A 13322-nucleotide genomic window follows, 5' to 3' on the forward strand; every position below is an offset into this window, starting at 1 on the left:
TCTTAGAAGCTGCTTTTATCCAAAGCAACTTACAGTGCATTCAGGTTAGCATTTTTTTTATCTCAGCAGTATCGAGCTGTTGGTTGTTATACTGTATATTGGTGATGATAATCATTGAACTGTTTGGAGTTCAATCTCCGATGAAAATCGATGTTGTGTAATTAGTTGGATTGATTACAGTAAAAGTGAATTCCTAAGAGCGGAGTGGTTCTGTGATAATCAGTTAATATAAAGAACTTTCCAAACATTTTGTTTTCTGTGTGGTGTCACTTAGTCACACACAGACATCAATTATCAGCATATGAACCTCACAATGTTGACCATAAAAAAAAAAAAACAACACCATGCAGCGAGCAGGCTGGGAGCCATGGAGATTTTGTACTACAATATACCCAGCTGCATTGGCAGCATGTTTTTTTTATTTCGTAACCATGTTGAGGTCATATTCCTGTTATGATGTCTGTGTGTGCCTAATTCCACCATAGAAGACCAACTTTTGGCACATCCTTTATATTGACGGAATTATGAAGAACCACTGACTTTTTGAATGGCTTTTTATGATCAACTGAGCTACTATAAACACCGATGAGTAAGATTTGAACTCTGACAGCTCCATAATTGATGATTATCATCACCAATTGCTGTATAAACAATCAATCCTTCTATTTTCGCTGGGTTTTTTGAGTTATAACAAACCTGTTTTCAAAAACACATGTTCAACGGCCAAAAAAATAAGCTGACGAAAATCAGGGTCAGAGCCTACAAAAAAAAAAAACCAAAAAAAAAAAAACAACTAAAGCAAACACGAGCGCTACATGGTTACCTTTCAAGGAAACAATAAATCACTCTACCTTAGTTAATTCTCAATCGATCTTCTGTCAGGACGTCTACAGAAAAAAGTCAGTCTGTTTATTAAGAAGTGCGCGCTGGTGACTGTTGGTGAACAGCAGCTGTTCACACGAAAGCGCATCAGCACTTAATTAATCACTTGATTACATAATTGCAAAGTTTTAAAACTTACATGGTTTAAGTAAAGGCAATCTGTTTACTCAAATGGTTTCATTTACATCTACTACAAAAACTTCACATTGCATATATGACTCTAGATCTCAAGTCCAGTTCTTCTGATGTGTACAACACACTCACAATAAGTGGTCTCAAAAACTACAGTACAAACGTGCATGTGCAAAATAATTTGTGCATTAAAAAGTGATTTAATCTATCAAATAATCAATGTGTATTTCACATAGTCTGTCCATCCCAGACCCGCTGTTCATCAGTCGAGCTCTTCTGAATATAGAAATCAGTCAGTAAGTATAAGATCCAGAGGTCTTCTCAATATAATCAATATAGATATAAACTATCCTCAGTAGTCAACAGATATTAAACAGTCTTTTCCTTCTGTTTCAGTATGGGTTATATGAGTCGGTGTTTATAAATTTATCTGGATCAACATAGATGTAATCTGAAGCTGTCAACACTGGACATGAGAAAGCATTTTTTTATTTATTTATTTAAATGTTTTTTTTTTTCATTGTTGGGTTATCATTGGAATCACATTTAATAAATGTGGAGTGCTGTAGAGCTGGGGAGAACACTAATGTTAAGATGACATTAACTCAAAAAGATGATACATGCGTTCCTGTTTGACTCTGTTCATTTTATCAACAAGTACGCAGCAAAAACCATAAAAATCCTGTATGTAACTGTCTTAGTTCACAAACACTGACAGGCATGTTCACATAGTTCATGCATTACACGAAGCTATAATACTCTCAAAACTGTCATTACAAACACGCATCATTTTGATGATCGAAATTAGTGACCGTTGCAAGGTGGGGATTCTGGATGGGGTTAATTTCCTGTGCTTACCCACCTCTACTGCCCCTAGATCCGGTCAGTTTCTCTTTTTGACAATAAAGAAGCAAAAAAAATCCTCTCAAGGGGGGAAGAATAAGCTGTCTGTATGTGGTCAAAGTGATGAAAGGATAATATACACAATATTATGTTTGCAATTCTTCTGAACAATGTTTACAGGAAGAAAATGATGGGCTCACTAAATATATCTATTATATATATATATATATCTAACGGTTTCTAGTTTGTTTAATTATCCTTCAGGCAAAAACAAGTGAAAATGTGAAAAACACCATAATAGGCTGTTATGTCAAAATAAATCTGTGATCCACTGAACAACAAGTGGTGGACAGATTCTTTTTTTTTTTTTTTTTTTTTTGAAGCAATTTTGGGTTTAATTATAAATAAATGCCATTGGATCATGTATGTTGTCACAGTGCGGGTGTGTGGGCAGAGCAACCACGAAAGAGGAAAAGAAACATTTCTGTCTGCAGGGCCTGACATCAGAGCACCAGAACACATTCAGAGTTAATGTGTAAATATAATATGTGAAAATCTATGGTGTAATATTTGGCTAATAAATGTTTCCATTTCAGAACACTTATTTATTTCATAGGGGCCATTCACAAGGTCAAGTGGAGTAACATAAAACAATTATACAGAAAGAACATAACCATTTACTGCATGCCGGTGCATATTAATATAATTGCTTTAGGCAGATACCTAAAAAAAACAAAAAAAAAATGATTGTTAGTTTAATTAATACTTGTTTGTACAGCACCAAAGACTTATAAAGGGGAAATATTCTCATTGAAACTGATTTATGGAGCTTTTTGGAAGCTAAAGATTGTGTTTTCTCACGATGTGCGGGTGTCTAGTAGTGATGTCAGTCAGAATGGCTCGCCTCTTGTTTGGTGTTTTGACTAATTGATCACAGTGAGTCATTGGCTAATTAATAAAGTCGCTTATTAAATAAACCTGTTCTTTGTTACTTTCTTTAGCTGGGGATCTGCAAATAATTGTTGAATGATTTGCTGCAAATCACTGTTGAATGATTGTTGAATTCTCATTGACCAGTTTTAAGCAAGATTACCGTATCATGTAAACTTTAGAGCTAAAGTTCAAAAATACTCCGTGTCCTTAGCACACCTGGTAAAAATGAGTACGCCTATATGCTCATACAATTGTGGCAGCAGCTTCAAGCATAGATTAAGTAAATGTACACATTAGAATGAGTTAGAAGTAATCAAAGGAGATACTTCCAAGCACATTCAAAATTATAAAAGTACTGAAAACGTAGGAAACAAGTAGCAAAATACTGGTTTGGGGTACAAAAAACGAGAACACATGGGGGCACCTGCAGAGAGAGGGTGGGGTTGCACCATGTTAACCCGCCCCATACCTACTCTGATTGGTGCGGATCAGCTTTTCTACCGGCAGACATGGAGAATGGGGCGGAGTGTGGACAGCGGTTAAAAGATACACTATATGGACTTAATACGGGGGGCAACAGATTACAACAATATTAGTGAGAAAGGAACCATAGAAAGGCATTAGAAGGAATCACATGACTGTATAACATAACCAATGCAAAGGGATCAATGGCACAAAAAAAGAATAAGGGGAAAAAAATTTTACTGGGAGAAATAAAACAATAGACTATCGAAGGACATAACTAGGGTATCGACCAGGCCAGGATTTGGTGAGTAAGGAAACACAGACCAGATTAATGTCCAAATTCAATGTTGTTGTTGCTTCAATGGAGATGACACAGGCTGTGTTTCAAGAGTTAGGTTGCAGCCCCCAAAACAGAGTGATTGGGGAACACCTAAATTAACAACGAAGCACTGAAGTAATAATCACAGGTTGGGGTACCATTCCGGTGGTCAGTGTGTGCTTTAGTGTGAAGCTCTTACCTCTTAAACTGTTAAACAAAAGTTTTTGTGGCTTCTTTTTGTAATTCCAGCTTAGACAATCCAAAGAGGTAATCTGAATATGGTGGTTGGGTGTTTTGACAGCATTTGATCCGAGATTTCTGAGTTGGTTGTATCTTATCAAAACTAGCATCCGTGGGAGGAACCGTGTAAGGTCTGGTATTTTCCAGCAGATCAAATGAGATTCGTAGAAGCACTTCGATCCCAACATTATAAACACGATTTTTTTTTTGTTTTTGGTCAGGTAGGCACACAGAATCAAGAATCAGGCTGAACCTCAACATGGACCCTCAAAAAGGGTTTGCAGCTGCATTCATGGTGCCCCCTCAAACCCAATTTTTATGGCTGGTTTTGTGATGCTACAGTTCATCGGTTAATCTGAATATGCTGATTGTCCACCATTCTTGTATTCATACGCTGTTCTTATGTCACTGTTGCCTAATAAGTCGTCCCTCTCCCACAACAATTTTTTTTAATCAGAAGTCTTAAACTAACGCTGGGTTTACAGAAATGTGGGATTCTCTACTTGAATACAGGGCTGCAATACTAGCAAGCTCACTTGCAACACCCGTGCCAAACAATTGTTATGTAGAAATCAAAACCAACACCAACTGATCTTCTTTACTATGGAGATTTCTAGCTTGTAGTAATTCAGTGTCCAACAGCCATACAACAATGTAATATTATAAAGCTAAAGTTCAAGAGGACCAACTAAAGCAAACACTGACCACTATATGGTGCACCCTATAAATTTAACCCTTTTCGCCTTCAGTGATTCTGTTTGTAACTTTCGTCTTCAATAACTCTGTTTTGGGGGGCACTTAAGACACAAGCTTTTTGACATGATGCCCGGTATCATATCTATATAAGCAACAAAAAATGTGAATTTGTAAGAAAAGGCTGACAATCAATGGTCCTGCATATAATGTTTTCACTGGCGGTTTCATGACTCGCCACACTACTGGCCTGACATGTAATAACATGAGAGTCTTGTAGTCGCGATAGTGTTCGTTTAGTTGTTGGTAATACAGAGACGAATCAAAAACCTGTTTTTTTTTTGGGAGGGCTCCCTCAATGAATCAATATTTTTTTGTAAATTTTACTTTAATTTTTTCAATGTTCTGCTACTCATTTTGAATGGTGGCTTGGTAAGCATCTAATTGCTATCAATTACTTATAATGTTTAAATTTAATTAATACGTGGATTAAAATTTTAAAACATTTTCTTGAGTAAACCATCCACAACACCGACCTGAATCATTTTGTACAGTGTATGAAACCTTTGTTCCGTTTACAAGACTGTTGATTCTAGTAGACACGAGAGACACCCTAAAGCCGCTCGTACTCAACGCTGTGTCTCCGTGCACCTCTCGTCGTCGTATATGAGGTGCTCATCTTGTTATGCAGCGGCTGAGTATGCCCAATCTATTACCCTTAAAAGGACAATTACATATCAATCATGCTGTAAGTGTTTTGGACAATTGTGAATATGTGAATCATAAGGGGATGTTGTTCAGAAAAAAAAAAAAGAAAGAAAATTGTGGGTGAACTATCCCTTTGTTTTTTCAGGTGTTTATGGCCACTGTGGTTGGAATGTTTACAGCCATTCATCCATTTGTTGGTCACTGGTGCCAATCTGTTGTTATACTTGTCCATACCCACAAAATCACCATCCCATATCACCTCATGTGCTGCCCGATGTCAGATTTAAGTACTGTATGTATTTTCTTTAGTTTATGTACCCTTTTCTTTGAAGGCTCCAGTGATATAAACTACACCGATAAGAATCCGAAAGTGTCTGCAAAGATCTTGATCTTAAGAATTTACCTGTACAACTTTGAGGCTGTCACAGAGAGCACCTCTATAGCACCCTCTTCGGGCCATCAGAGGGCACCATCACCTGAGTTTTGGTATAGTCCTTCTCACACTACATTTCTCATAAGCCCGTACATGGTACTGATCAACCTGACACCTCTGACCTGAACCTCGTAACCCTGGCTATTTATAGCACGCTCATGCCTAGGCCCTTTGCAAAGTATTTTCTTTTTCCTGGTGAACATTACTGAGCTTTTAGTTGTTGTATTTTGGACTGTCTTGTGTTGATACCCTGTCTGCCTTTCAGTACGACCCAGCTAACAGAATTTTGTTATAATGAACGTTCTCCAAACATTCAGTGTGTGGTTTTGGGAACATAAAAAATGACCAGTTTTGTATGCCACTTATGTTTCCAGCGCACTAGGAGGTGCTCAAGATCACTCCCGTGTGTGTGTTATGTTATCAATGAAGAAAAAGACTTCAGAGTTCTAAGTCAATTAGAAGTGAACTGACACCACACTCGTCTCAGCATATTATTCATGTGATATATAACAGATAAGAGATAACATGATTGGCGACGAGGATTGTCTTTTCAAATGCCGATTTGTCTGGCTACTGCATTATTTGATTGGATGTATTAGTGAACTCGTAGAACAACAGAGTCTGAAAACGGAGTGATGGTGAGATGAAGCCTCATGAAAGCTTTAAAGGGTGCCATAGAATGCAAAAATCACTTTCAAAGGTGTTTGAACACAGCTGTGTGGAAGCAGTGTGTGAACACAACCAGCCTATAATGGTAAAAATCCACTCACTCATTGTTTTATAATTAAAAAAAATCATAAACACTCTCTCACCCACATGAGCAGTTCCAGGTTTCTCACTACTATGATGTGCTCCTGTGTAGCTCAAGTGGTAGAGCATTGCGTTACGAAGCGCAAGGTTGGGGGCTCGATTCCCCGGGAACACATGATAGCTAACAATTGATAGCCTGAATGCACTGTAACGTCGCTTTGGATAAAAGCGGTCTGCTAAATGCATAATTTATTTTAATTTTATTTAATAGTTCTGTGAAAAGTCCCTTTTTTGACGCTCTCTTTCCTATTAGCATATACACGAGCCCTGAGTGAGACGCAGCGGTCCGCCATTACGTGTTTCTCTTGCTGTAGCTTCTGGAGATACAATGGCAGCGCCAAAGGCCATTGAAATGTGTCGTGTGTTGGGATGCACCAATGAACATAGGAGTCTCCATAGACCGCTGAGGACACGGTGGTTAAATTTCATTTTCGAAGGAAATGTCCCGGAAAGAAAACGGGAAAATCCTATAGTTTGTGCTAACATTTTACACCGTACTGCCTCACAAACGAGGGTCAGTTCAGTGCTGGAGTTGTGCAAAGATTGCTTCTGAAAGAGGGATCGATACCAATGCTTCGTGGGAAAACATCCAGACTACAGACAAAGTAAGCATCACGCCTCATATTTTGTTTTCCAAAAAAGCTTCTTGGCTCTCTGTAAGGTTAATGTTGCTAAAACTACCATTGTCTCTGCATGTTTTCACTAATGCTGCCTTCACATGCTACCAGAATGATCGTAATAGGGAATGTGGTCGATAAAAATTGCGTTTGGAAGCAATGTGTGAGGTCAGTAACATGGTCACCGTAACACCGGTATGCCTGCGAGCATGAGCTCTTAAAGCTCCGCACTCGTCTGACAAGGTAGGGTTGCCAGGTTTTTGCAACAAAACTCTCTCGCTGACATGAAAAAGCAACCCGCAGCAACAATGTTTAAAAGTAGGGGAAAACTGTGGACTTGGCAACACTGGAAGGGAGGCGGGAGCAGCAGCTCATTTTCATTTAAGGGGGATATAGACATAAACACAGAGCATTTTGGCTCATACCCTAAAAGTGGCAATTTCAAGATGTAGGGGGATTTACAGTTAAAACCCAAGGACCAGATGTGTCGCAATGAAAACCAGGAGTCAGAGATGTGTTCAATTAAAGAAAAATTTACTGAAGAACATGGTTTGCAGTTTCATCAGCAGAAGTCAGTTTCAGTACTCTCGATGGAGTTCGTAGCCACTCTGCGTACAACTCAAAATACGTCTACGCATGTGGACATTAACATCTCCAGCATATATTCCAATCATTTCAGCAAAAATCATAACTGTTCAAAAACACACAAAAACTTAGACAGTTTCCACATATGGACACAAGCTTGAAGCATATCTTCTGATGACTATTTTGGTGACAAGTCTCTCCACAGACATATATCTGATACGCTCGACATCGGCAGTTTGAACGTTTGTCCTTGGACTGTCTGAGCTTCTCCCTGTACAGACAGATACTAACACACATACACAGAGAACTTATCAGAACTTCAAGGCTGCCTAGCCCTAGCTAGAATTTTATCAGTATGGTTTGTCACACACACTATGCAAGTCTCATCTTAGAGAGTAGAAATACAGGCTAAAAACAGGATTTCTTAATATCAAGCAGATATATTAATATCACAAAAGTCCTGCATATTTTTGTTCCACCCATTTTGCTCACAATACCACCTGGTGGCCAACAAATGCAAAACAATCAAATACCTAACATAAAAAAGTGAATAGTCCAGAGGTCAGAAAGTAAAAGTCCTGTCATATGTTTACTCCATCCATGAACTCAGCAGCTGATTTCAGAAGAGGAGGAACCAAGTCATTCCTTTCAAGTCACAAGCAAGTCTCAAGTCAAATCCTCAAATAGTTAAGTTAATGAGATAATTAAGTGACTAATTAAATGATGATTGTGCGTTAGTGATGAACACCTGCTGTTACTGAGAATTACAGAAGATCAGATGTTGATGTTTTATTGGTTTAAATGTTGCCACCATCATGGAGATCAGTGTTTGGTTTAGTTGTGCTCTTCACCCTTGCCTCTTGTGTTAAATCTCACTTTTTAATGATGCATGTGTTGTTGTAGAGTAAAGCGATATGTGTGAAAAGAGCAGCTATTAGCTGCTTTTATACGAGCTTGATTATATCCAAAACAAAATAAAATATTATAAAAGTAACTTTTATTTTGCTTTATACACTGTAAAACCCGACAAGTAACTTAACTCAAACCCTTTGAGTGAACAGATATCTTTAAAAACCTGACAAGTTAGGTTTACTCAAACCGTTTGAGGAAACCGACGATTGCCTTAAAACCATTTAAGTTTTAAGACTAACACACTGTAAAACCCATCAAGTAACGTAACTCAAACCTTTTGTGTAAACAAATATCCTTAAAAACATGACAAGTTGGGTTTACTCAAACCGTTTGAGGAAACCGATTGCCTTAAACCATTAAAGTTTTAAAACTTAACATTTATGAGTACTCTGAACTTAATTCAGTTGAGTTCACTGAAAGAAGATATACATTGCAATTAAGTAATTAAGTGATTAATTGAGTGATAATTGAGCATTAGTGATGAACACCTGCTGTTAACAAACAGAATTACTGAAGAAAAGAGAGAAAGGAATTACAACTGACTTCAGACACAGCCTCACTAAAACCTGACAAGTTATGTTAACTCAAACCATTTGAGGCAACCGATTGCCTTAAACCATTAAAAACAAAAAACTAAAAACAAATAAATACCATGAACCAAATTAACCACAACTCACTAAAAAAATATACACAAATCAATCAAAAAATTAAAGCCCATGTTGCAGGTTAACCACCACTGTCGATTAATGGGTACATAAATCACTCAAGATATGTATATCATTTTTAAAATGTCTCAAAAATGGCCTTAAAGACCAGTTTTTTACGTTGTTGGTATTAAGGGGGTTTCTTTACGCAATTCGGTGATGACGTCACGTTTGGGAGAAGTGGAGGAAAGGTAGCCTCAGCCTATTATGATGCGCATTCCAGGCAACCCGTAACCCGTGTTTTTTCCAACCTTAAACCCGTGAAAGTGCACTGGAACGGCAGTCAAACCCGTGACTTCCCACCCGTGAACTCGTACTAGATCGATGTACTCCAAGTTCAGACGTCACACAGGACGCGAAACAACAATGACAGCCCCTACGGATAATACTGCCTACGGACGCAGTGTTTATGCAAGTGGTACACGTTGAAAAAACGATTTTAGGACAATGTAACATTGCGATAAAAACTGGGACGAGGAAGAGGTGGCAAGAGCCAACATGTATGATGGCCTGCAGCCCTATAATTTTGAACCAGCCAGACGTGAGAGAGCAAATGAGGAATTTCCAAGAACTGATGGCCGTCAAAGCCAATTAAATGCATGGTCCGAGGAGAATGAGTGGAGAGTTGGTGAAGTGTCCTGGTGAGTTGCTATCATTTAGCAATGCAGCAATGAGCACTGGAGCTAGTCTACGAGCAGCAGTGCACAATAACGACACACACATATATATTTTTTACTGTCATTGGATAGCACCGAGTGAAAAATAAACGTTTTCTTTATATCTAGTGGCAGTGATCATGACGTTAGTTCAGATAAGTACCTGTAAACTTTGTCATAGTGTCGTACTGGTAAACTTTCTCTTTGTCATCTAGAAAAAGAAGGCATCATGCTAGCTATATGGGCGTTTCTAATCATTTATCTCATCCTCCGGTGAAAATGTTGTTGCAAACATAGCCGCGTGTCTGTTGCTATGTTTGGCTGGTGCTTGTGTGGAAACTGCGTTGGAAAGCTGGTGCTGTAGGGAAGTGAGTGCGTTTGGTCGCTGTTGGTCGATATCTATCGATCGATCTATCTATCTGTCTATCTATCTATCGATCTATATATTTATCTATAATCTGCGCTATCTGAATACTCTCGTCTACTACTCGTCTCTCTAGTCACTCTCTATGTTCTCAAGGCAGGCTTTGGTAAATTCTCTCCCCAATGTGACGTAATGCAATGCATTGTGGGGGAAAGGAGAATCGTTGCAAACCGCTGTAAGATAGTACCTACTTTTTCATATTTTATTCCATTTTGTGATACCCAACAACATAAAATACAATGGATAACAGTTTAAATGTTCATTACCAAAAAGCAAATTGCACAAATTCGTTGAAAAATTAACCATGCAACACAGCCTTTAAGTGATTAATTGAGTGATAATTGTGAATTGGTGATGAACAGCTGCTGTTAACAAACAGAATTACTGAAGAAAAGAGAAACACAAGAACTACAATTGACTTCAGACACAGCCTTAGATAAAATAAACTGAAATAAAATACATTAAATCTCTCAAGATCTGATTAAACAACCCCACAAACAGCATCACCAGCTCCACTTATTAATAACCAGACTGACTGTATTTCTGTCAGACGTCTACAGAATATCTGATTGAGAATTAACTAAGGTTTAGATGTTGATTTATGATTTTTCATTTAAAGTAACCATGTTAGAGATCAGTGTTTGCTTTAGTTGGGCTCTTGACCCATGATTTCTGTCTTAGTTTTTTCTTTGGCTGTTGTAACCATTTGTTGTAACTCAAAAGCCCAGAAAAAATATCATCAATGCATTGCAGCATGTTTTTTTTTTTTTTTTTATCTAACCAATTATTATTTTTTTTATCTAACCTGGTTAGCATTTGTTTTTCATCTAACTTGTACCTTGATGTTGGTTGTTATACTGTATATTGGTGATGATAATCATTGATTATTGATTATTGAACTGTTTGGAGTCTAATCTCTGATGAAATAGGTGTCGTGTAATTTAGTTGGATTGATTACAGTAAAAGTGATTCTAAGAGCCAGTGGTTCTGTGATAATCAGTTAATATAAATAACTTTCCAAACAGTTTGGCTTTTTATGGTGTCACTTAGTCACACACACAGACATCAATAATCAGCATGTGAACCTCAACAATGGTGACCATAAAAAAATAAATTAAATTAAAAAAAAAAAACAATGCAGCAGAGCATGCTGGGAGCCATGGATGAGTTTTGTACTACAATAGTACCCAGCATGCATTGCAGCATGTTTTTTTTTTTTTTTTTTTTTTTTCGTAACCATTGTTGAGGTTCATATTCTGATTATTGATGTCTGTGTGTGACTAATTGACACCATAGAAGACCAAACTGTTTGGAAAGTCCTTTTTATTAACAGATTATGAAAGAACCACTGACTTTTTGAATTGTAGGTTCTGGAGGAATCAACAGCATCTCAAAGATCAGCTCTGATCACAGTGAAGAATACAAGTGCAAGTCCAGAAATAAACATGGAGAGAAATACTCTGATGCTGTGACTTTAAACATCATGTGTGAGTTAATGATGCTTCAGTAACTCTGACGCTGAATACTCTAAACATAGTCTGTGATGTCAAATGTATTGTTATTGTTAAAGATGTCTATGTTTCTCTTTGTTAGATCCTCCTAGGAATGTCTCTGTGTCGGTCATTCAGTCTGGTCAGATCTGGGAAGGAGATTCAGTGACTCTGATCTGCAGCAGTGATTCAAACCCACCTGCAGAAATCAGCTGGTTTAAGGAGAATCAAATCTCCTCTGTTGGATCTGGACAGAGTTTCAGTGCTCTACAGAGTGGACGCTTCTACTGTGAGGCTCACAATCAACATGGATCTCAGAGATCAGACGCTGTTACTGTCACTGTTAAAGGTAAAGTAACTCATTTACTCTTTCTAAAGTGAAGCAAATTAATCTGTTTTACTCATTTGTCTCTGTTGTAGGACGTCTGGTGATGTTGTACATATCCATTGGAGTGGTTTGTGGAGCTGCAGTTATCATCACAGTGTTGCTGATTTGGTAAGATGTGTGTAGTATTTGATCGCAGACTATGCATTTTTCTTCACAAATATTGAGTATGAAGCAAAATTTGTTGTCAGAATAAAGACACATGATCAGAAGTGTCAAATGTTCAGTATCAGTAGTGTATTGATCAGGTAAATGAACTGGTAAATCAGGAATTGAAAGCTTGAGTACAGTCATATATTGAGTTGTTTATAGACATTATTACTATTATTATTATTTTTGATTTATTTTTTTAATTATTTTATCTCTATGCATTTATTCCATGTCAAAGATGAATCATTCCAGACGTCATGATGACAGATGTGAAGCTTGTTCTTTTGAGATGAATGAACCTGTGTATGAGAACGTAAGGGTAAGTTTTGCTGATGAAATAAGTCATTACCAGGGAATTGTAGGGTATCTTATTAATCAAAACACTTTATACCATTTACTTTCTTTCTTTCTTTCTTTCTTTCTTTCTTTCTTTCTTTCTTTCTTTCAGCTTAACAAGATGAGGCCATAGTGTTTTGGAAACATGGCAAAACATTTTATAGCATTTATGTATCGCATGTGTGCGGAGTCCTGAAAAGCAACATGAATTAATACAGTAGTGTGTAATCAAATGAAAGTGTGTAAATGTGTTTTTCCTGTACAATCTGTACCGTATAGTTTGTTTGCTTAATTTAGATGTTTTTCAACCTTATGCCTCATTGTTTGTGTTTTCAAGGCAAAAAATAAAGATCTGATACTGCAATAGTTTGCAGTCCTCCCACATGATACCTCAGAATAAAAAACAAAAAATAGCAACACAATGATTCACTTCATTTACTCAATAAAATTGTTTAAAATTTTATATCCAATATTATTAATTAAATTTAACACATTAGAATTAATTAGAAATAATCAGATTAGATGCTTACAAGCAACCATTCAAAATGAGTAGAAGAACATGAAAAAAAAATAAGTAAAATTTACACAAAAATATTGAAAAAAAA

General features: G+C 37.2%; 1 protein-coding gene across 1 annotated transcript; it reads left to right on the forward strand.

The window, feature by feature from the left end:
* Window positions 1-11675: 11675 nt before the first annotated feature.
* Window positions 11676-13073, forward strand: LOC109094453 (sialic acid-binding Ig-like lectin 13). The gene is made up of 5 exons (XM_042717294.1): window positions 11676-11843; window positions 11950-12195; window positions 12267-12342; window positions 12620-12700; window positions 12830-13073. Coding segments are annotated over exons 1-4 (327 nt in total). The 5' UTR covers window positions 11676-11839; the 3' UTR covers window positions 12621-12700; window positions 12830-13073.
* Window positions 13074-13322: the final 249 nt, after the last annotated feature.

This window comes from Cyprinus carpio, chromosome B1 (genome assembly GCF_018340385.1).
Source record: "Cyprinus carpio isolate SPL01 chromosome B1, ASM1834038v1, whole genome shotgun sequence".
NCBI lineage: Eukaryota > Metazoa > Chordata > Actinopteri > Cypriniformes > Cyprinidae > Cyprinus > Cyprinus carpio.